This window comes from Lemur catta, chromosome 1, assembly GCF_020740605.2.
Source record: "Lemur catta isolate mLemCat1 chromosome 1, mLemCat1.pri, whole genome shotgun sequence".
Taxonomy (NCBI): domain Eukaryota; kingdom Metazoa; phylum Chordata; class Mammalia; order Primates; family Lemuridae; genus Lemur; species Lemur catta.
In genome coordinates, this window is record NC_059128.1 from 167,276,270 (window position 1) to 167,302,569 (window position 26,300).

At 35.3% G+C, this 26,300-nt stretch overlaps 1 protein-coding gene across 2 annotated transcripts in view; it reads right to left on the bottom strand.

Moving 5' to 3' along the window:
• The window catches only part of RYK (receptor like tyrosine kinase), an 89,198-nt gene that overhangs the window by 14,034 nt on the left and 48,864 nt on the right, over positions 1 to 26,300 (bottom strand). The window contains exons 7-13 of one of the 2 annotated variants that reach the window (XM_045539010.1): positions 20,646 to 20,746; positions 17,417 to 17,542; positions 14,663 to 14,749; positions 9,436 to 9,505; positions 4,283 to 4,415; positions 1,654 to 1,763; positions 1,331 to 1,490 (exon numbers count right to left, since the gene is read on the bottom strand). In XM_045539010.1, coding sequence (XP_045394966.1) covers positions 1,331 to 1,490; positions 1,654 to 1,763; positions 4,283 to 4,415; positions 9,436 to 9,505; positions 14,663 to 14,749; positions 17,417 to 17,542; positions 20,646 to 20,746 — 787 coding nt within the window. Of the gene's footprint in view, positions 1 to 1,330; positions 1,491 to 1,653; positions 1,764 to 4,282; positions 4,416 to 9,435; positions 9,506 to 14,662; positions 14,750 to 17,416; positions 17,552 to 20,645; positions 20,747 to 26,300 lie in introns of both variants that reach the window. The other variant, XM_045539001.1, reaches the window with a different exon arrangement.

Here is a 26,300-nt window from a genome sequence, read left to right on the forward strand (position 1 = left end):
CTAATCTCTAAAACCTGTAAACATTAATAATACCTAATAAAGCAAAAGAGTTAAGGACCTTGCGAGAAACTTATTCTGGATTATGTAGGTGGGTCCTAAATCCAATCATATGTATCCCTGTAATGGGGACATAGAGGGAGTTTTGAGACAGACACACATGAAGGAGAAGATGGTATGAACATAGAACAGAGAGATGTAACCAGAAACCAAGGAATGCCAACAGCCACCAGAAGCTGAAAGAAGCAAGGACAGTTTCTCCTCCTACGGTCCCTGGAGGGAGCATGGCCCTGCCTCCAACTTGATTTCAGGCCTTTGGCCTCCAGAACTGACCTGGGGGAGAATAAATCTCTGTTATTTTGAGCCATCAAAGTTGCAGTAATTTGTTATAGCAGCCACAGAAAACTAAGATGCTAATTAATATTATTAGTGTATAGTGATACACTATTAAAAGAGTAATCCTTAAAGTACACGAACTTTGAAATGAAAGAGTAGCCCTAAATTATAAATAAAATTTATCAAGACCCAAGATACAACAATATAGTAAGCCTTATAGTTGAAACTTTGAAATAAATTATAAGATTTTACACATGACACAGATTGTCATTGAGTGAACATAATGAAGGACCTTATAAACAGAAGTTTTACCTAATCTCTATATATTCAGCCACAATAAACTGTAACAGGCAAGAGATAGAAAATATATTAAATTGAGCTTAATCTTCCAAATAATACTAAAAAGCCAAGTGACAGAATTAAACACAGCTGCAAAATGCCCACAAGTAGATGTGGCTTCTGAAACTATACCTCATTAAGCATAACGGAACCAACTATATAATCTGGCTGAGTGGGCAGAACCACCCAGAAACTGACAAAAAGAAGAGAATGACATGGGAATTATAAATCATATAGACCATAACACTCAGAAGAGGCCCTGTGAAAAAAAGAAAACAATATATCTTTATGATCTGGTAACCACTTGATCATTCTCTTACATAAGAAAAGAAAAATATTCATATATTGTAACCTCTCTAAGCCCCAATATTCTCACCTTTAAAACTGGGATGCCAGCACCTACCTCACGGTGTTAATAGTGTCCCCCTCCATGGTACTGTGAGGATAAAATGAGGTTACACATACTGCTGGCCCATGGTTTGGGTCATAGCTCCTCTCCATAACCTGGCTGACTAGGAACTAACTATATTTGTTTTCTAGATGAAAAAATTCAGGGAATAGTTACTAGATTAACCCCCACCATTTCCCTCACAAACTAAAACATCTTAAAACAGAAAGCTTCTCCATTCTGTTGATACCTGGGGGTCCCCGCACTTACCACATCACTAGCGCTAGAGAACTCATTATTAACCAGACTTTCAAGAGCCATCCACCGAACTGGCCTGTTTTCATTATCCCCCAAACAGTGATAGTCCATGGGGAATAAGTCTCTGGAGAGAGCATTATCTGTGATCTTAACTTGAAGTGTGTCATCAATGCTGAAAAGTAAAGACATGAACATCAAATGTAATCAGAGTATTAAAAAGTATAGATCACTATTACCCTTAAATACAATATAAGTCCCACTATGACTCCTGGAGAGAACCCCAAGTCCAGGGAACACTACACATCAAACGACAGTAACGAGTTGATGGCACCTACACACAGTTCCTAGCAGCCAGGTCTTTGTGGATGACTTCCCTTCTGGCCAAGTAGCTCACTCCACAGGCAATCTGAATAGCCATGTGTACCAGGTCTTGCTGAGAAATTGCCTGTGGTAACAGAAAATGACATGGTTTGCAAATAGCACCAAAATTATGATGGTGGCTGCTTATTTTATTTCACAATCCTACTCCATCCCAAAATACTTCTTTACACCTACACACTGAGTTTTAAAAAGCTATTTCTTGACCAAGAATATGTTCCCATAGCTCCCTATACTTATATTATGATCCTTATTATTCTGTAACATAATTAAACATTTACTTGACTGTCTCTGCTCATCTTTTATAGATGTATCTCCCTAACATCTAACACATCAATAAATATCTGTTTGATGAATGCTGACTTCTAAAGGCAATATTTCCAATGCTTATTATTCAATAACTTATTCTTTTCTTTTAAAACAGTAGTTTTCATTAGGAGATTATCTTTTGCGGATCATTTTCAAACTAATACCAGTCTACAGCTCTCTCTACTGATATGCTCCTCTAAATGTATGTCAGCAGTGTGAGCTGAGGAATAAAACTCTTCCCCAAGTGATGCAAATGGGCCACAGCATCCAACTACTTGTTGGGAAACCCAGCTTTAATCCTGTCAATTTGCAAAGCATACCATACATATTAAGCCAAATACTCAATGCAGCCTTTGAATCCATTTTCTTCTGGCAACTGTAACAAGTACATTATTATAAATCCTAAAACCAACTTGATGGGGCTACAAGATACAACAAACAGCAAAATACTCACCAGGTTTTATTACAGGTTGGTGCAAAAGTAATTGTGGTTTCAGTATTGTTGAAATTTGCTGTTTTATATTGGGATACATTCTTAAATAAATGTGGTTATGTTATACATTATTTTAATGCGCATTTCTTGCTTTATGTTTTTTTGCTAATGATTTATTACTTGCTGTTTATTTTATATTTACTTTAGACTATGGAAATGATGTCAGACAAAAAGCAAATTTGAGCGATTTTCTTATTCAAGTTCAAAATGGGTCATAAAGCAGCAGAGACAACTCGCAACAGCAACAACACATTTGGCCCAGGAACTGCTACAAACTTACAGCACAGTGGTGGTTCAAGACATTTTGCAAAGGAGACAAGAGCCTTGAAGATGAGGAATGCAGTGGCCAGCAACTGCAAGTTGACAACAACCAACTGAGAGCAATCATCAAAGCTGATCCTCTTACAACTACACAAGAAGTTGCCAAAGAACTCAACGTCAACCATTGTACAGTAGTTTGGCATTTGAAGCAAATTGGAAAGGTAAAAAAGCTCGATGAGTGGGTGCCTCATGAGCTGATAGAAAATCAAAAAAATCATCGTTTTGAAGTTCTCTTCTTGTACACAACAACGAACCATTTCTCCATCAGAGTGTGATGTGTGACAAAAAGTGGATTTTATACAACAACCAGCCATGACCAGCTCAGTGGCTGGACCAAGAAGACACTCCAAAGCCAAACTTGCACCAAAAAAAGGTCATGGTCACTGGTTTTGCTGCCGTTCTGATCCACTACAGCTTTCTGAATCCCAGCAAAACCATACCATCTGAGGAGTATGCTCAGCAAATTGATGAGGTGCACCGAAAACTGCAACGCCTTCAGCCAGCACTGGTCAAGAGAAAGGGCCCAATTCCTCTCCACGACAATGCCCAGCTGCATGTTGCACAACCAACGCTTTAAAAGTTGAACAAATTGAGCTATGAAGTTTTGCCTCATCCACCAGATTCACCTGACCTCTCAATAACTGACTACCATTTGTTGACTACCACTTGTTCAAGCATCTCGACAACTTTTTGCGGGGAAAATGCTTTCACAACCAGCAGGATGCAGAAAATGCTTCCCAAAAGTTCATCGAATCCTAAGCATGAATTTTTACACTACAGGAATAAACAAACTTATTTCTTGTTGGCAAAAATGTGTTGATTATAATGGTTCCCATTTTGATTAATAAAGATGTGTTTGAGCCTAGTTATAATGATTTAAAATTCATGGTCCGAAACCACAATTACTTTTGCACCAACCTAAATACTACTACATGTTTGGAGTCTGACCAAATGCTTCACAGTTATGTACATAAGCGGTTAAGAGAAAGAAACTCTTAGATGACTGACATCTTGTAGCCAAGCATATTAATAATATATCCACTTATCTCCCACAATCTAGACCTCCAGACATCATTAGCTTTTGGTGCAATATGAACCAAATGGCTCTGTAAAGTCTGTTTCCATTCCTAGAAGGGAAATCTAGGACAAGTGCTTTCATAGATTTATCAAGAAAATGACTGAGATGGTTTTACAAAGGGTTTGAATGCATTATAGATAAACACACAATGAAAACATATATACGGAAAAACTTTGGCATCAGCAAAGTGTAAGTCTCAAGACAGGAATCACAAACATCTTCATTTTTTTTTTAAATCAATAGGTTATAAATATCTTGTGGTTCATTTTGAGTTTCTTTTTTGCAGGACTTTAAACAGCTTATATGTAAGAATGTTAATATCTACTTTCAAAGACATTACAGAAACTACTGGTAAATAATTGGTATTTGGGCAAATTTTTCTCACCTGTGGATTATTGGCCTCTACTAATTTGCACTGCCGTAAAAACAATTTAAGATTCCCCCAGTTCATGTAAGGCAATATCACCATGGGCTTTTCTCCTTCTTCTATACACACGTGAGTAATAGGAAGAAGATTTCTATAAAATAATAAGAAATTGGGAGAAAGACAAATGAAATCTAAAACCTTAGGGGCTTATTTTTAATAAAAAGTAATAAAGATAACTTAAAACACAATAAAATCCCAAACATACTTAAAAACATGATTACCACTAAAACTGTAAAATTACAAATGATCTATATTTTAAACCAGACTTAAATGTTCCCCATACGTGTACATTCTTGACAGAGAAAAATTATAAACTCAAGTTGCTTCCTGTGGACTGGATTCTCTGAAGAAACACTCTATCTAGCCACACTAAATCTTTCTTCTAAAGGGTGATCAGAGACACCTAAAAAATAACTTGACCATAAGTATATTATGACAATATCCCACTTATTCCATCATCACACTTATTTAAAAAACAAAAGGCCAGATCCAGACTGTGGTCATGAATATGATAATCAAAAAGGTCTCTAGGAGGCTGAAACTGCCACAAAAGCCACCAAGTCTTTAGCTGGTCACATGGGATTTAGAATCAGATTTCTGAATCCTAGATTTACTATTTACTACCTGTGTTATAATCTCTTTCTTGCCCTTACTTTCTATCCTTATAACATGGGGATCCCACCAACCATAAAAGGTTGCTCTGATGTGCAAAATAAAACCAAGCAGGTAATAGACAATCTTGTTCCTATTTTAATTTCTATGGCATACATATATACATTTCATCCTATTGCCTAATTACACTGCTTCCATTGATATATGGAAGTAACTGCTAATTTTTCCCTAGGTTATGTAACTTTTTACATAATTATCTCATCTTCCACACTAAGCTGAAAATTGCTAGAAGGCAAAAACTACCATAGACTCCCCCTGCCCTGTCTACTGTAGACTCTTAATTTTTATACCCACTACTTTGTATTCTGTGACTTACAAAACAAACATTTAAACAACTTGTGATACAATATCCTTATGCACATTCCTACTCCTTAACTTAGCAAATTCTGCTTCTAAGGATGTTTAATAAGGAAATGATATATCAAACATAAAAAGCTATATAAACAAGGATAGTTAATGAAATATTAATAGTAAAAAGTTGCAAACAACTTGAATGTCCCAAAGTAATAAAGAATAATAGGATAATATGTAACAATTAAATGGTCACAAAGATGTAATGAGAATATGAGTAAGAGCTTATCTCATAGGAAAGAAGGATGCCAAATTCATGTTTGCAGGATAATCACAAATATGGAGAAAAAATAAAATTCTGCACAGAAATATGGCAATAGTTAAGAGTTGTCTTTGAGTTGTGGGAGTATAGAAATTTCCACCTTGCTTTTCTGTATTTCCTAAAAATTGTCTGAATTGAACATGTAACACTTTTTAAGCCACAGTTATAAAATTATGTCATGACCACCACTGCACGAGTGGCAAAGCTGTGGGCTCCCCCTCGTGTTTGCAGGAGTTACTAACAAGGAAAGCACTGACCCTGAGAAGCTGGGAAAATGAGGACTCAGGGATCAGTAAACCTGGAAGAGGCAATCTCTCTGTGAGTGATGGTGATTATTAGTCCCATTTTATAGGCAAGGAAACCCATGCCAGGGAAGAAAGGTTAGGTAACCTGCCAAGGACAAAAGCAAGTAAATGCAGAAAAAATTTGGATCTTCATCTGATTCCAAAACCCTTGTGTTTTCCCCTGTACTATTGGATAGGACATTCCTTCCCCAGGAAACAAGGCTGAGTACAGGGGAGACTACAGAACATCCTTTCCACTAATTCCCATGAATACTAAAATGATTGCAGGTTTATAATCAGGATTAACCTGGGCATACATAATTTTAGGGTGAATATCAAAAACTGCCCAATCTCTTTAACCCCAAAAAGATGATTTCTATGCTCCTTTCTTCAAGACTGAAATTCAGTTAGCAGTGTTAAAGGTATTTTATCCAGGAACAATAAGACTGAATGAGGCCAAATCTTCTATTACACCGCCAGAGGATTACCCACTAGTAAAGGTAATAAATTTCATGAAAATGTTTCAAAGTATAAATAGCTGCTTTTCATTCTGCCCATTTTATAAAGAAAAGGAGGATAAAGAGGAAGGTTTGTGATCTCTAAGAGTAGATAAGAGCCAAAGAAGGTGCTGTAGAGGAGAAAAGGCAGAGGAAGGGTAGGTTCTGTAGGCTTGACAATGAGCACTGCCTCTCCTCAGTCTTGCTGAGTGCACTTGCAGAAGAGCTATGAGGCAATCAGCCTCAGCAGTGCCACCATCAGGCATCCATGGGCCAACGGAGGAGCCAAACTACAAGCAGAAGTAGCTCTACGACTTTGATATGAAGCACTTCCGATGAAATTAAAATAGACTGATACTTTATTTGTACAGCTATTTTAACTTATAATAAAAATTAATTATTCTCACAAATTCTAGTGGAAAAAGGAGTAAAATGAAGGGATTTCAAAATGTTTTAAAGTATTTCAATACCCATACAATCCTTATTCATGGAATGTTGAAACATGAAGCAAACATGCTGAATTGTATGCCACAACCAGTTAAAAAGGTAAAATCTGAAACTAGGTATCATTTCTTGCTGAGCGTATTGTATTTGCTTGATAAATTCTATTATATGATCTCTGAAGGTAATTTCATTTTTATTCTTTGTGCCTAACAGAGTTCCAAGTGCAAAATGGGTACTTAATAAATTAGAATGAAAGAATGAAGAAACAAGTACATACACATGGCCCATGAATAGACTACAGACATCAGAAGTCAAAAATAAATGTGTAGTAGGCTCTGGTCCCCTTAAAAATGGGATGAACTGCTATAGTGCATGGAAAGAATAATATACTTTCTACACACTGACAATGTGTTTTGTTCATTATAACTAGGAATTCTGGTTATCACTTCATAGCCAGGAAGAACAATTAACTGTGACAAGCTATAACCTACCTTTATAAGACTTTCTGCAATCACTAAATGTCTAGCATCAAATAACCCCAATTCAGTATGTCATGTCATTCCATTCAGTAAGGAAATCCTGGTAGGATGTTGGAAAGCCTTACAGCTTGATGCTGCATGAGAATGCTGCCAATGCTCGTTCTGAACATTTCCAGCCAAGACATCTTTAGGACTACAGTGAATATAAAATTGCTTCTTGGGAAAATCCTGGCTTTGTCTACATTTATCCCTGCCACTCACTTCTGTGTTCAAGAGGTACAGAACTTCATCAGGGTAAGAATATTGGCTAGGTACTAAATACTAAATTAATATTATATACCAGGATTAAACATTTTGGCTTTTCCTCCTAGGATCAGCATAAAACAACATCAAATACTCCTAACACAGCCAAAAAGTACATTTGCAATATTCCAACTTTGTTTCTTTCCCTTCTGCTGAGATTTATCAATTTTTAGTGTTTCTTTCACCCAGAAGCTAAGAGCTGTTTTATGTTCAATCACAGCAAAAATATTTCTCTCTTTACTGTTTGCTTATTTGTTTTCTTCTCTACCACCACAATGCCAAAAAACTTAGTTTCATTTTCATTATCATTTTATTGATCTTATTGTAGCTGCCTTTTCTTTAGGCCGTCAAATTCTTTTGAATATGAACCAAAAATAATAAAAAAAATTCAATACTAAAGCTCTATGTAGTCAACTTATTTTTTTAGCAGAGTTCAAGGAATTACCTGAAGTACACAGAAATTAAAATATATTTTTTCAGAAGTCCATAAACACCTTCCAACAGGGATGGTCACAGTTTCATTTTTAAACATATGTGTTCAGACTGAGTACAGTGGCTCATACCTATAATCCCAGGACTTTGGGAGGCTGAGGCATGAGGATCACTTGAGGCCAGAAGGTCAAGACCAGCCTAGGCAACATATCAACCCCGACTCTATAAAAAAACTTTTTAAAAAATTAGCCAGGCATAGTAGTGCATGCCTATAATCCTAGCTACTTGGGAGGATCTCCCGAGCCCAGGCATTTGAGGTTGCAGTGAGCAATGATCGTGCCACTGCACTCCAGCCTGGGCAACAGAGCAACACCCTATCTCAATTTTTAAAACATTTGTAAAACTTTAAAAAAATTTAAAAATAAACATATGATATCAAATTTTCAGTAGGCAAATTATATTGACTCTATATAGTGCTTTAAAAAAAAAAACACTTTGGCCCAATATTGATACTGCCACATATTATGTTATATTTAAGCCCCTTCTCAATTTTTGTTATAGCTCTGTGAATAGGATATAAAGCTTTAAAAAGATCTCTTCATATAGCACAAGCATTTTTTTTAAATCACACTATGATTTACTGATCATGTACAAGGAATTGGTTAAATAAAATGTGGTGGATCCTTTCAATGAAATACTGTGTAGCCTTTTAAAACAGCAATATGGATTTATAGTTACTGACACGAAAAGTTGGAACATCATTTTGTTAAGTTGGGAACCATGTTATTAACCTTGTCAAAGATAATAATGGTATTATGATTATATAGGAAAATGTCTTCGTTTTAAAAAAATACATACTGGACATGCACTAAAATGTTGAGATGCCTAATTTACTATAAATATTTCCACATACAAATATATGGATATATGTAAAGACAGAGATCTCTAGATACAGATGACGGATACACATACACACACAGAGCAAATATGACAAAACGTTAACTATCACTGCATTTAGAAAGTAGGTTTATTGGTGTTTGTTATTCTTGTCTTTAGTGTTCTATATGTTCAAAAATTCCACAGCAAACACTTTTTAACATGTATTTCATCATCCTATTTTTTAAGGGAAATATGGACATAAATATGTATAAACTATTTCTGGAAAGATTAGCTATGATTATCCAGATGTGGGCTTACACAGTGTTTTTTATACTTCATTGTGTTTGTAAATTTTGTGTAATGAGCATGCATTTCACTTTTATATTCAGAAAAAAAGATTAAGCTATTCCATAAAGATTTCAATTCAGAACACAATACAATGTTCTTTAAATAAAAATCTAAAGCGTTGCATGCTTGACACTGAAACGCTGGAGGTTTCTCCTCTCACCTGTGATGAAGACCTCGCAGCTTACAGCTTTCAGTGAGCATCATCGTCACCTGAATTTCAGAAGCTTGATCTATATAAAGAAAAGAAATTGTCTTGAATAATAATACTACATATATGACATTACTATTTTCTGGTATTAGTAAATAATTACCTTGGACTACATTTTCATCATAAGTTACAGTAAAATCTAAATAGATCTAGCCTAAAGTTCTACTGCAGTAGATAAAAGTCTCATCAAATAGGTTAACTTTCTGAGAAATTTTTACATAAAAATTAGAAATTCAGTAAGGTTCTGTAAACAAAGTAGAAAAAGCAATAATAGACTGGAAAAATATCTGCAACAAGTCAATAAGGAAAAATACTAAAAATGAGGCAGATGATACATACATATAGTTTACTGAGAAAAAACAAAACAAATGACCAATAAAATCACAAAATTCTTAGCTTTCCTCCTAAGTAAAGAAATGCAGGCCAGGTAAGGTGCCTCATGCCTGTAATCCTAGCACTCTGGGAGGCCAAGGCAGGAGGACTGCTTGAGGCCAGAAGTTGGAGACCACCCTGAGCAAAAGCAAGACCCCATCTCTACAAAAAAAATAGAAAAATTATCCGGGCATAGTGGCATGCACCTATAGTCCTAGCTACTTGGGAGGCTGAGGCAAGAGAATTGCATGAGCCCAGGAGGCTGCAGTGATACTGCAGTGTAGCCCAGGTGACAGAGTGAGATGCTGTCTCAAAAAAAAAAAAAAAAAAAAGAAGAAAAGGCAAATTAAACTAGGAAATACCATCTCTCCACTCCCCCGAAATCATCCTACCCACTGTCAGTTTGAGAGACAAAAAATCCAGAGGCCTGCCAGTTTAGGCAAGAATGGCCAGTTTAGGCAAGAATGTGAGGAATCAGCCTCATCCATTAGCGCCTTGGATAGGTGGGGGAAGCAACATGTAACAAAATTTTAAAATGCAGATACACTCTGCATCATCAAGCCTATTGCTAAGAGTCTACACTACAGACATATTCACAAAAGCTCATCTATATATAATGTAACAAGAACACTGTTCAATTGTAATAGCAAAAAACTCAAAACCAAAAGTATTTGTCAACAGAGAACTAATTAAATTGGCACACTGGAATACCATGCAGCTACTTTTAAAAACTGAGATTGGTCTATATGTACCGACAGAGGAAGATCTCTAAGATATATGAAATTCTAAAAACAAAGTGTAACCTGTTTATATGATCAGTTATGTTTTAAGAACAAAATTATTTGAAAAATTAGATATATTTGGGAGCATTTTTTTCTTACTCATAGACAGCATCATAATAAATTGTTTACATATGGCAGTTACTTTTAGAGATAAGTGAATTTATATTTTGTACTTTCTGTTCTATTTACATTTCCTAACCATACAAACATACAACTACAGAAGTTCCGATTGGAGATTATGGCCCATTTTATTGCTTTCTTCTTTTTACCACTTTGTGGTTAAAAACAAACAAAAAGAACTAATATTAAATAGTGGAAAATTAAGCTAACTTTCATAGATAGCCCAAATTAGGATATTATTACATTTTATGTTTATTTTTGTTTTGGTTCAAAGTAACAAAACAGAACTAAGATGGACTTTTAGGTCAATGTTCTTGAAACAAAACATGATAATGCAATTTATCTTTACTCTGTACTCTGTACTCTAAAATAATTTTTAAGCCATCAAATATTTGTGCAGATCCACAAGGATTCCTCATCTTATAGGGACCTCTATCTTAATAATATAGAAGAATTTCTCCACTGTTTGAAATGGGTCAAAAACTTTGGTATGAAGCACTTCTGATGAAATTAGACTGATATCTTTGACTTATACAGCTATTTTAACTAATAATAAAAATTAATTATTCTCACATTTCCATTAAGTGAATACTATATTTCCATCATAAAATGGAAACAAGTTTGAATTTTTAAATATCAAAAACAAACATAAGAGTATAGTGAATCATTTAAAACCCTTTTAAGGAAACCAATAACTAATTTTTACGTCAACAATAAAAACAATTTATATTGTTAAATGTTGAACCAACCTAGTTAAATGTTGAACCAACAATAAAACCAGTCCATTGAACTCAGGCACTATGATTGTCACATTTGGTCCTTAAAAGTGGAGCTGTCAAAACTGAAAGATCTCAAATTTCATTTACTTCCAAGTCTACCCATTGGAATGTCATTCTCTGCCTCATTCTCTCTCCCATTACTCGCTAGTAGTGCTCCCTTTCCAGACAACTTCTCTTAGTTAAGACTTTTACAGGAATGTAAAATGAGTAGATAAAAAGCCAAAGTCTTGAAACACTTGGTATTTCTTTGGAAGAGGTGCTTCATACCAATGTCTGTTGGAATAAACTGTAGGTGTCTAAAAATTGCTTAAAATTTGGGATCATTTAGTAAATGACAGAATGTGCCTTTATTACTCTTTCTAGAACCTAAATAATCTCTAATGAAATTATGGCCAAGACTACTGGGGACTGGTAGAGTCTTTTTAGGTTAAAAACTGTTAAGTAATGGTTGGAGTTCTTACCCAGTTAGAGTTTACCTTCCCCTCAACTGGTAAGGAGACCCAAGTACAAAAGGTAATTTCAGGATGTGTCATTTTATACATACTTTTTTTCAAATTCTTAATTTTGATAAGCATGTTCTATTAAGCAAAGGACACTAGAACTAGATGATGATCTAAAAAAACTTTCAATTGGAGAAAAAAAACTTTATCCATTTAGTAAAAAAAAACCCTTATTTTCCTGAATTCTTTTCCCAATCTAGTCCTAGTCTTTTAATTTTAAATAATGAAAGGTCTATCTTCAAGATGTATACATTCGAAAATGGTACTATTAAATGCATTCTAAAAGTTACAAGGAAATACAAAATGATGTTTTTAATTTGCTTATTTCTAAAATTACAAAAATTTAGTAGCTATAAAAGAAAATAAGAACTTAATACCCAAAACCCCGCACTGATCCATTTGTTTTATGGAATTCAATTGCACAATATTTATTAAGATTCAGGTTTCTAATTTCAATCTCTGGAAATTTACATTGGAAGACCCATTAAGTCTCTGAACAAAATTATGAATTTTTTAAAAAGCCAAACTCCCAATTTCCTGCTTTTGCCTAAAGGCAAAGGTCAGTGCTCTGAGAAAACCTTATTTTTTGTATTTTACAGTGCACTTCTAATTGTATAACATGTAACAAAGCGTTCAGATTTGTGGAAGAACTTTGTCAGCTCTATATAGCTACAACTAAAAAAATAAAAATAACATTCCAAAAGAGTATCTCAGAGATAAGTCAATCACGTGGATCTATCTAACAATTTTCAGGCACCCAGTCACTGTACTTCCTCTCTGTCACCCATGCAAACCATGACCATATCTTGGCTAAGGACTCACTGTGCTTTCTCTTATTTCCATCCAGCTTAGAGAGAACATGATAATTACAGTGGTAAGGCACAGAAACAACCAAGTGACCACAATTCAAGTATATATGGAAAGCGAAATCTTATCTTTTTTAAAACAGGCCTGGTACTACCCACATTGTGTTTTATTACTATTATTTCCTTTCTGCTCTCTTCCAACCCTACATCAACCCAATACTACATGAAATTTTTTGTTAATTCAAGATTTATTCAGAACAAATTAACAATATCCTAGTTCGAAACAGTCTATAGAATATTTTAAAACCCCAGAAGAAATACTAGAATTAAGGAGAAATGTTTCCTTTTAAAAATAAGGAAAGAGTAAAAAAAGGCAGTTGGTTTTAATCAACCTATGGTTCAAAATTTTACATTTACAAGAAGTAATATGTAAACTATCCTTCAAAACTAGTCAGAAAACCTCTACTAGGACCTAACAAACACTAATCTTTAAAAGTGTTTTGAGGGCTGGGTGGATAAAATAAATACTGAATGATATAGTAAGTTAAACCACTTGTTTAGAAAAGCTAAAAAGGGTGTGTATATGGGCATGTATATTTGTAGCAGCCTTAAATAAGCAATTTTGCTAAATTAAAAGCAATTATCAATAATTTCCAGAGATTTTTTTGTTAGATTGGTACAACCCAACTTTTTAGGAAAAAATAAATATAAACCCTTCATACTTTCTAGATATTCCTTTAAGTAAATTTAGAAACAGTTCTTATAAATTAACTTTGTAAACTTTATAACATTTTATCACCTTCTATTTAAAATTTAATTTTCCCCTCAATTTCTGCAAAGTGCAAATTTTTTTCAGAAATTATCTTGTCATCTCAACCTCTATCAGACACTGACAGACATTAAGCACCCTATAATTTACCACATTTTTCTTTTTTTCAAAATGAGCAAATAAAAGACTTAACTGAGAATTACTTAAGCGTTTATAAGGATTAGTTACAAGTAATAAAAATTCTGAAATTGTAAAAAGTCTCACTAATTTATCAGTTTTAGGGAATAAGTAATACACCTATATAAATAATATTGTAGTATTCTGATAGAGAATCTACAATTAAATAATTTATATAAATCAATAAATGAAAAATTAGGCATCACATTTTAAAAAATGGCCCCAAAGAAGAAAATACGTAATTCTGTTCATGAAAATATAAACCAGTGCTGTATTTCAGCGAACAATCTAACAATATCTGTCAAAATTTTAAGTGTACACACCCCTTAGGCCAGCAATTCCAATTATCGCTGTACCTGCACAAGAGTACCAAGAAGCACCGACACAAAACAGACACACATGCACACACACACTTATATAAGAGAAAAAAGGAGGAGGGAGGGTAAAAGGTAAACAATGGCTCTACATAAGGTACGATGGGTCTGAGAGTCATTTAAATTTTTCTTCATAGTCTTCAGTATTGGGAAAGAAAAACTAATGATGTTTTCTAAGGGGGGAAAAGAGATAGTACCAAAGGATTTTAACCTAGGAAAAACACAACGTAAGATATAGCAACAATGAAGTCAAGTGGATACAGTTTGACTAGAAGCCTGAGTAATATCTAATAAATGTTTAATGTCTTAATTTATCAGACTTCCATTTTTTTATACCTCATGAGAACCAAATATCCTAAAAGTTAGCCTCATATGAGCTTAATTAACATGGGCTGATTTAAAAAGTCCAGCACACACTCAGAAACAGACACAGAATTTTACTGGCATGAGCCATGTAAGACAGGAAAATATTATGGAAATAGTATGGAAAAAAATCTTACCTTTAACTGTTTTTACAAATGCTTGCTTTTCCTTATTTGGATCTTTTTCATCTACTAAAACTCCATGGAAAATACGCCCAAAAGTACCTAAAAGAAAAGGAATAATTAATGAGATCATACAATAACCTTAATAAAATTATAGTGCAAAACTTCCTGGCACAATGTAACCTAAACAAACATAATGAGGGCACACGTGATCAACATCATTATGTTCTAGTCCCAAGGCAAATGAACCCAAAATCTCTGGTTTTTAATGACTGTTAAAGTTCTTTATAACTATTAAACCTCTTTCTTGCCTTCAGAAACATCATATCTAAACTAAGCATATGAGAATTTTTCTGAATTATCCTAAAAAAACTAATGATATAGCCAGGAGCTCAGTAATGGGGGTATCTATAGTGTCATTTATGAGTTTCTATGCCTAGCCTCAGAGCAATGACAAGAAGAGAAAAGTGGTCTCTCCTCCCTGTTGCAGAGCTTTAAAAAGTAGCTTCAGTGACAGGCCCAAGGGTGCAAATCTTAGATCGAGACAGACAGTCCTGGGTTCTAATCCTTCTACCACTTACTACTTAGAGGGTCTTAGAAAAGCCACTTAGCCTCTAGGGTCACTGCTAAAATATTTAAGAATCAATTCTAAAACCTTTACAGTAAGAAGAGAAGTTAGTTATGACCTTTGGTGGGGGGAGGAGTAGTTAAAAATGAACTATGAAAATCCACCCAGATCTTATTAGCAATTATTTTGGAATTGCTAATAAAAAGCTCCCTAATGAGGAGATGATCATCAAAACTTAATCTCATTTTACTTTCTCATTGTAAAATTTTCTACTTTCCTTCTATCACCAATCTAAAAGACAAACTTGCAAATAGTTTCACTTTGCGGCAGATACCATGCACACAAAGAGGCTTGCTCTAATGTCTCTCACTCTGAGCTGAAGTTGTTACTGCCCATCTATTAAGTCTCACTGTGGCCAGAGATAGAGAGTAACTTGGATGCTCAAGGCAGGAAAAACTCTGGATAATCTTTATTTAAGACACCTTGATTAGAGCAGAGTAAATCCCTTCAAACACTCTCGAGCATCCTGACCTGTCAGTCCCTTCCTTACAAAAGTCTTCCCTTCTGTCCTCACTCACTCAAGGTGACCTTGCTTGACTGAGCTTCTTCACTCTCTCCCACAGCAGGACTTCAAAAGCTCCTCTGTCTTCTCTTCCCACTGCCTTAGTGCCATTTTAAAATACTATTCCCAAACATGGATTTACATATCTTCAAAAACAAAACAATTATGGGTATGGGGAACATACACAAAAGTACAGCTATACATACATTACTTTACCACAAGGTTATAGCAATTCCTACCAGCAATGTGTAAGAGACCTTGCCCCTCCATATCCCTGTCAGCCTGGATGTTATCTATCTTTTTAATTTTTCGCAATCATGTAACTATTATTTGATTTGCATTTATCAGATTTCCAGTGAACCTGGTCACTTTTTAAAATTGTAATTAGCTACAATGTTTTCTTTTCTGAAATCAACAGAACTTTAAAATAAACCATTTGAAAATATAAGAAACAAAAACAAAAACAAAAAAAACTCTACCTAGTTCAGAATTTCCTCTTTTCCTCAAATTATACCACCACAATAGATTACTTATTCTATCCCATTTAGAGACCAAAAGAAACTGCAAATATAACATTATTCATTGGTCTCCCATTCGATTCTCTAGGAAATGCTTCCTGGTCTACTTACTCTCTTCAGACTGCAAACAGATCTAAAAACTAGTTATGCTTAGAAAATATATAACCTAGGAGGGAAGAGGAAAAAAATAACAAAAAAAGAAAATATACAACCATAACAAGTGGCATTCCTACACTGAAAAACAGACCAAAAAATCTACTTCCATTAATTAACATTTATCATTAGAGGTAGTTTAAGTACCTGACTTAGCTATGAATAACTTTTCGGTATCCCAGCCAACATGAACACAAAAAGACTCATGTGCATCCACAATATTCCAAACCAAATCATAGCAGGGGTAAAAAAGTAACTATTTAACAATTTGAAGAGCTATATGCAGTATTTTTTATTAATTTCTGTCCTCTTCTTTTAGCATCTCCCTAATCACTACTCTAAAACTCAAAATAGAAAGTAAAGACCAGTAAGAAGAGAAGGGAAGGATACCAATATCTATCAAATGCTACTATATGTTAGTTCACTGATTGTACATCATTTCATCTAATCTTCATAACTAGTCTAATAAGAGTTAATAATGCAGTCTAAATTTAAAGAAGAGGAAACTGGAGATCAAAGACATTAAATGATTTCTCTAAGGTCACACAAGTAATACTTTGTGGGACTGGAACTAGGGTCTAACTCCAAAGCCCATGCATGTTCCTTCTGCTAGAACCCTCATGTTATCTGTCAAGAGTAAACCACTTAGAATATTTCAAAGAGATCTGCTATGGAGTGATCACTTTAAATAAGAACAGAAAATATACCTTAAATAAAGTAACGAACACTAATACATATGCTTTGATATGTTTGAAAATCAAGAAGTACACCAAAGCTGTATAAGGCATTTTAAAGTCTAAAGAAAGGAAAAATGAAAATCATTTTTATAAAAGAAATAAACTATACACTGCTTTCTATCCATATCTGAGACACAAAATGAGATGAAATTTTTTAAATTATTTGAAAAAAATGTTTGTAGTGGTAACATTAATTCTTACTTACAAAACTGATTCTGAGATAATAAATACCTTCTTGGAGTACATCTTTTAGAGTTATCCTCTCCCTGGATATTGCTATATCCTTCACCTTGGCTTTGGCCTCCAAAAGAGTGACACTTCTCAGGTCGTTCTTCTCTATCCGCAAGGTAGGATAACCTGAGGAGCCAACAAAGCCAAACCAAGCAATATAAATACCCTTATTATGGTATTGGGGTCAACCAGTTCAGTCAGAACCTCAAAACAGTCACAAGAATAAATGTAAGAATCATAAAAAGAATGAATAAACATAAGAATCATAAAAGAAAATAGGCATATACATGAACTGGGAGAATTACTTATGAAGGCCACACTAATTTAGTAAAGAAATGCTTTCCCACCTACCATAGTACTACCCCCAAAATGTTAAAATGCAGAATTACAACAAAAAACTCTAAAAATATTATAATCACCACCACTTCAATTGTCTTTCAGCCAAATGAAATAAGCTTTGATTCACAGAATTTAATTTAATCCCTCCTATGGACAGCTTTTCTTTCAAAAGAGTTACTAATACAGTCTCCTAATAAAAGAACTTTTCAAATAAAGAGATGTTCGAACAAATATCTTTTCTGGCATATTAATAATACATGATCAGTTTAATTATTATGGTATTCCCATAGCCTAGTGATATCCTTGTGAGATTCAGATTGTTAAATTCCCATTCATTCTTAATATAATGACAGCAAAAATAAAATATATAGCCACAAATTTAAGTTTTCACTCCAAGAAACAAAAATGTTAGAATAAAAGGAAAATTCAGTGTTAGCAAGCAAAAATTGGAATATTACCTGTAAATGATTTATTAGCTTTGGTAGATTGGTGGGGGGGTGGGGGCTGCCTAAAAAATCAGTAGACTTATGCAATGATCATCAATGGTTGCCAGAAGAACTACAAGAAAGGCTTTGGGCAACTTTATAACAGATGTAGGCTGACAACATCTGAAACCACCGATCAGCAGTTTCACTGTGATATGCTTAGGTGTGTAATTATATGCGAGTGTTTGTACGTATTTAATCCTTCCTGGAGTTCTCTGAGTTTCTTGGATCTGTGGTCTGTTGTGTTCTATTATCTTAAAAAAAATTCTTGGCTATTGTGTCTTCAAATATTTTTCTGCTCCTTTTTCATTTTTTTTTTTTTTTTTTTTTTTTTTTTTGAGACAGAGTCTCACTTTGTTGCCCGGGCTAGAGTGAGTGCCGTGGCATCAGCCTAGCTCACAGCAACCTCAGACTCCTGGGCTTAAGCGATCCTACTGCCTCAGCCTCCCGAGTAGCTGGGACTACAGGCATGAGCCACCATGCCCGGCTAATTTTTTTTGTATATATATTTTTAGTTGGCCAGATAATTTCTTTCTATTTTTAGTAGAGACAGGGTCTCACTCTTGCTCAGGCTGGTCTCGAACTCCTGACCTCGAGCGATCCACCCGCCTCGGCCTCCCAGAGCTAGGATTACAGGCGTGAGCCACCGCGCCCGGCCTCATTTTTTAATTTATAAACAAATGTATTTGTATTGACCTTTTTAAGAAGTATTTTGTTTTTAGCACACATAATAAATGAATTACCTATCTCCTAGAGGTAATGTCCACAATTAAAAACAAGTAAATTTCTTATTGTTAGCAACTAAAATTTTTCAAAAATAAATTTTTTCTATTCACTTTTCTTAAGAAAGTATTTTTAGCATATACAATTGAATTATCTTCCTCTTTAAGGTCATACAACAATAATCAATTCTAATAAGCAAAGCCTAACACCTAAACACTAAGAGCAATGATGAGCCTCTTCACTTTCGCACCTATCACTGTAATTCCTGAAAAGCATATATTTCCCTCTTTCATTGGTGGTGATGGTAGCTGCTATTGCAATTTCTCTTAAATTTCCTTTAATCTAGAATGCCTCCTCCCCTCTCCCTTTTTCTTGCCACTGTCTTATTGAAGAAACTGGGTCAGTTATTCTGAATAATGTCTGGCATCTACTTTCTCAAGTAGCATTTAACTTGTTCCTCTACCCCTGTATTTCCTGTAAACTACAATTCAGTTCTACAGCCTCGATTAAATCCAGGTTAACTTTTCAGGGGTGGTATAGGGGAAGTCAAGAATACTCCATAGCTGGAGTATCTTAGAGTACAAAATATCTAGTTACCCAATTTTTAGTATTGCTAAGTTTCATTAGTGGATTCAGGTGGTAACAGCCTGAACTCTCAACGGTAAAGTTCCCTATTTCCCTTTGTTCTTATGGTTATTTCATTAGGGCTTGCAAATGTGATTTTCTAATTCTGTGATTACTTACATACTTATTAGCTGGGAATCTCCTATAAAGAAACATTTTCCCTCATAAACCAGCACTATCCGGTTACCCTGAAATACAGTTGTTAGAGTAAGGCATTACTGGAGCCTTAGTTACCTCTTATAATGAATATTGTTTTTAAAAAAGTATCACTATTTGTAGATTTTTATACTTTATATTTCAATCAATTATATAATAGCCATTATTCTTTTTGATGCTCAAATGGTCTCATCTTTTGCCAGTGGGAGCTCTTCAAGTCTTTAGCAGTTTCCTTGATACCTGACATGCCCCAGGCTTATCTCATTCATTCCATGACTGAGACCTGAAATCAGTCATTTCTTAAAAAAATCCTGGTTCTTTTTAATGGGAAACAGTATTGAAAGAGCACAACACAACAGGACACTGGGAAGAGGACAGGTATTTTTAATCTTGTTTTACTCAAGAGTAAACACCAGCCAAAGGAAGGAAAGCAGTTCTGATGCTCTCAACTCTCCAATGGTAGCTAACTTCCTATTATGATTAGAAGACAATGTAAAGTCTTTACCATGGCCCATCAAGACCATCAAACAATTCACTAAAATCCAAAGTCTCTGTCTCTATACAGCTTAATGGCTTATTTCATATAACTACCTGAAAATTCTTCCTTCTAAATTTCTACAGAAGTGGATTTAGTAGCCCTTTTAATATAACTAGGCTATGGAAATCTCCCCAAAGCAAAACTAATTTTAGCAATTAAACTTAAATTTTATTTTTAATACCCCAATTTTAGAATGTTGCATTCAATGCTCTAGAAAGCAAAAGTTGAAGATCATGCCTAATTTTGCATATTTTATATACTATTTATACAACATGTCCTACAAGTACACTAACCATGCAGGAACACTGGCAAAAAGGCATAGACAACTTTAGTAAATTGGCTTTAGAATTAAATTAACTCTTACTGGTGATAGGAGTTGCATTGTTGGGTGTGTCAGCTCTCAGATACTGAGTTGTCTGGGTGGATGGCTGAGACAGCCCTTGTGAACTACTGCTGGCACTGATGCTGCAAACAATTTTCAAGAGAGAAATATTTGACAAGTCAGCTTCAATGAGAAATTTCGTTTTTCTAAACATACAAAATGCATGTAGCCATTATAACCAGCCTAAAATTTTGATGGAGATCACAATAATGCATATATCTCCATTACAATGTTCCATTTCTATCTCCAAAATCACTAAACAGGTTCATCTGACCAAAATTACTCAGAAATGTAGGTACTAATCTTCAGACATCTCAGATAATGGTCCTAAACCTCACATGAGAATATGGATCATCTCCCAAAAAAAGAGCTCACATCATTCAATTAGATTGCTTTTTAGAAAAGAAGTAGAGAAACAGTTCTCTTTTAAGATGGCCCCAAATTAAATGCCCTACAGATAGGGGAATATCAAACCAAATCAAATGTGCCAACTTGCCCAAATCTTGGGAAGGAGTATCATATTTGGTTCAAATTTGTTTAATCATACACATTTTTGCTTCTTCTACTCCCTCAACCCCCACTTTCTAGAATTTATGGAACTTCTCAGAAATAACTAGTACCTTAAACATCACATTACATCATATTCTCTAATACAGGAGCTCAGAAGATAGTAGTGTCAAATAGTTGCTAGCCCTATGCTCAAGATTATTAAAATTATTGCTTTTTAAACATGTACTTTTGTCTTTTCATCTGGTAGCAACCTTGTCTCAGATCACTCTTGGGCACATTCTGTCTTATTGCCTCAGATCTTGTAATTTTGCAGTAGTGGAGAAGTGAAAGATAGAAATTCATCATGAAGGTGAAAACATATGGCAAAATGGGCCCTCCATGCCTCTCTTAGCTACAGAATCAGTAGTGCCCAATCAGAAGTTCCAACTTTCCTTAATATGCAAAATCTTCTAACTGCCTATTCTTCACATGATAGTTCTGTATTTTCAAAAACTGGTGATTCAAAAAATACATAATGAAGCCTTGCATGGTGGTGTGTGCCTGTAGTCCCAGCTACTCAGGAGGCTGAAGCAGGAGAATCGCTTGAGCCCCAGAGTTCCAGGCCAGCCTGAGCAACACAGCATTTTTTATTATGTTAAAAAAAAAAAACATAATGACAAAAGGCTGCTATGTAATCTACAACACTTACACATGAATTTGTATTTTATCAATATTAAGAGCCCATACAAATATTTGAAAAATATAAATATATGATATCCAGGCAATGAGTACTGTTAAGTCCCCGTGTAGCCTTTTTAATCACTAATAATACAATCTACCTTCCCCTTTAAAAATACAACATGAAAGAAACAAAAAGAAAAAATAATAATAATACAATCTATTATCTGCTATTATAACTAAAACACTTCTGAAAAAGTCATAGCAAAAATTATGATAAGAATGTTCTGCAATAAACATTTGGAGAGTACTTATATGCAAGCCATTCTGCTCAGTACAACCACGTATCTTAAGATACATGTTTGCCTAATGAAATGCTCCTCTGTATGCCTTCCCTTAAGATGCTCATCATTTTAGGTTATCTACTTCTTCCTGTGACGCTACAGTCAGCCCTGTTTCCTCAGCAACTTTGCTGAAGATACTCTGCAACTCAAAGAGAATATAGTAAGATTCATCAGGCTATCATCTGGTCAGAGTTCAAGAAGAGCTTTTTAGGCTGGAGTTATTCAAGAGCTCACCTGTATGAGCTTATATGTGTAGTAGGTACGGGTCAATAAAGAAATGGAGAGCATAAACTCTGAAATGAGAATGGCCAGCATCACCAGTTACTAGCTGTATGACCTAAGACAAACTAATCCTTCTGGAGCCTCAAAATTCTCATGATAGAATGAGCATAATTCTACCCCGATAAGATTACTAATGAGATTTTGTGAAAAATACATAAGTAAAGCATTTAGGATAGCATCTGGCCCTCAAACATATACTTATAAATTATTATTACTGGCTAATAATGCCTGTAATCCTAGCACTTTGAGAGGCAGAGGCAGGAGGATCACTTGAGGCCAGGAGTTTGAGGTCAGCCTGGGCAATAGCAAGACCCCGTCTCTACAAAAAATAAAAAAAAATTAGCTGGGCATGGTGGTAAGCACCTGTAGTCCCAGTTACTCAGGTAGGCTGAGCCAGGTGGATTGCTTGAGCCCAGGAATTTGAGGTTACAGTGAGCTATGATTGCACTGCTACACTCTAGCCTGGGTGACAGAGTGAGAGATACTGTCTCAAAAAAAACATTATTATTACTGATTAGTCTTATTATTATTAATATTATGCTTCACCAATCCTTAGAATAAGAAACTATAGGGCTTCTGTTTTTGCAATTCTGTGTACTACACAAGGATTAGATCAAAAATCAAAATTGTTAAAAGTCCAGAATTCAATAATGGGGAAGGAAGAGAAGCATTACCATCCTCAAAAAGGGAGGAAATAAAGTTTACTTATCTATAAAATGAGATTAAGAAAAGCCTCCCTCACAGGACTTTTGTAAGGCTCAAATTGTATGATACATGTGAAAGCACTATTGGGGGTGGGGGGTGGGCAATAGAGATAGGGTCTTGCTATGTTGTCCAGGCTTATCTCAAATTCCTGGCCTCAAGCAATCCTCCCACCTCGGCCTCTCAAAGTGCTGGGATTATAGGAGTGAGCCAACACACCCCACCTAAAAGCACTGTTTAATATCACCTGCAACCAACATCGCTGATGGTTGAATAAATGCAGTCTCTATTTCTGTCCATTAACTGAACAGTAGGTGGCACTCCTGTACCACCTCAGAATTTCTGAAAACGTGGGCACACAGTTAAAGGTTTTATGGGGACATCTATGTTAATTTTTCATTCCTTCTACAGATATTAAATGGGTCCCTACAATAAGCAAAGCACTATGCTAAGTGGTCAGAATAAAATTTGGAACCTAAGACATTATGAGAGAAGCAAGGAGTAGTCAGGGACCTACCCGTGACATTTATTAAAGTCAATACCTACATAGCTCAATCTCAGGTGATGGAAATGAGATTAAAATGTATATTTGCTAGCACTTAATAGTTTAAAATCAGTATAAATAAATAATCTCATTTGATTTTCATGAGCAAGTAAGATTTGTTATGGAGCTATTAACCCTGCTTTAGAATGAAATTAGGACTTTGGGCAAAGATCTTAATTTTCCTTCAAAATAATTATTACAATTTGTACTTTTCTATTTTTCTGTGTAACTCATTTATTCATTCATTCACTCATTCATTCATTCATTCATTCAACAACTATTTATTAAGTGTCTACTACATGACAGGTACTGTGCTGGGTGCTAGAGATATAGCAATGAACACAATAAACAAATAGAACACAATAGACAACCCCACCTTTGTGAAGCCTACATTCTAGCAGAGACTTCTTGTTTAATGTCTGTCTCACCTAAGCAGACTATTAACTCTATGAGGGCAGGAAGAGTACCTGTTTGTGCACTCCTCCCTCCCCAGCCACTTAAGCCAGTGCCTGGCACAGAAAGCCCTAGGTGGGCCCAACGGAACCCCAGCAAGAGCTCAATAAACACTTACAGAGTCAATGAGCAGAGAAAACCATGTTTCCCTGGAACAGAAAGACATAAACCAGACAGAATGGTTGCTTCTGACATGAGCTGCTGATACATATTGAAAAAGGTAAAGAAGTACTAGTATAACAAAATGGTTTTTTGCCTCCCTCTATTCATTCTTCATTCAACAAATAGTTACTAAGTATATAACTACGTATCAGATACTCCATTAGGCATTGGATATACAACAAAATAAGGAGAAATAAAGGGAGACCTTGTCATCAGTAATGGCAGGAGTGGTAGGGTGGTAGAGATAATGGAAACCAGAAGATGAAAATAAAGATACTGCCAGAATACAAATTTAGGCCTTCCACAAAAGAGGAATAAATTTTCCCATAGTCACAAACTAACAGGGAAAGACTACAGTGTGGACATGCTGCAGACCAACCCCTCTGCAGAAGGACTTCAGGGTGAATGTAAAGAGAAGCTCTGCCTCTCCAGGATAGACTCACTTGGCATAACATAGAGAATGAAAAGATCAATCTGCAGTGTTGGGAGAGGGAAAGCCACACACATGGGCTCCAACTGCCCTGGCATGAGCCTATATCAGGCAATTTTATTCTCTATTTCTAAAGAAGAGCTGTATATAATAACAAGACTCTGGCTCCTGAGTGCCTAGAATGGAAGAACTCTCTACCCACCCCTTCTAAGGAATTCCATGGAGCCATGGGTTCCATCAGACCTCACAGGGCTGTTATGGGGAATAATGGAGTTAATAAATGTAATGAATGTAAAGCCATGCATTAACAGTGCCTGGCACATAGCAAATGCTTTATACTATTAAAATAGTGATTTATTACAATATAGCTATTACAATAATGAGTTCCTCCTGCTCTGCTCTGGTCCTAAAGTACAATCCTGGAAGCCATTTAATCTCTTCAAGCCTGTTTCTTCATCTTTAAAACAAGGACAGTAAGTATCACACCCATAGGTGGCTGTGAACATTAAAATAATGCACGTAAAGTGCCTGGTACAGTACTGGTGAACAGAAAACCCTCAGTAGAATGGTGGTCACTGTTGTTATCTCAATGGCCCCTATGAAGAGAGAGAAGTAGCAGATGTCTCTTAAATGCTATTCTATTAATGGATGGGAACTTCTCTGGTTACCATGGTTAACTTGCCTGGAAGGTAATCAATAACTGCTAGTAGGATAAAAAAGAACTGAAGAAGAAATTTCTTCATCGCTACTATCATACTACTATTTTTGTTTTTGAAAACAAAAATCATAAAAATGGCACTTACTATGAGTAGGGCTATGTTTTAAGAGCTTACAGTATTATTTCACAACACACCTACTAGGTGTATATCTCTGCTTTATAGAGGAGAAAAATTGAGACAGACAGGCTATATAACTTACTCTACCTAGGCCATAAAATTAGAAAGTAAAACAGCCACCCTTCAAACAGAGATGATCTGGCTCCAGAGTTCATGCTCTCACCCACTAGGCTATGCTCTGAAAACAAGTGATAATATAAGCTGCTTTTATTCAGGTGAAGTCTGGAAATTTTTGCCTGAAAAGTACAGAGTACTTTTCATGGGCGATAACTAATTATTTCAGCAAGCAGAGGCATATGTCCCATGGAATCAGAAGGTTCTTGCACAACTCTGGCCCACATGGGTCCACGGCTCTAGCACACATGCAAGCATTCAAGGAAAATACAACTTTCTTTGGATATCAAGACTGATTTCTAAATGCCATGCTTTCAGTGACCCCTCTACTTACATTCTCTCTCAAAGTCCTATCAAAATGTTCCTGCTACCTCTTTTTCTCTTCAATTGCTTTCAAATGCTGTTTCTTCCTCTGTAAAATCTAAATCTAACTTCAACACCACCATGTATACAAAATCTATTGTAAAACACATCACTCACAAACTTCCCCTCTCATTCTTATTCCTCATCTCTTCTTTCTCTTAGGAAAGTAAAACAGTGGGAACAGAGAGTACTTAGGAGCAGATACTGAATCCAACCAGCTCCCTACCCACTCATGTTCTT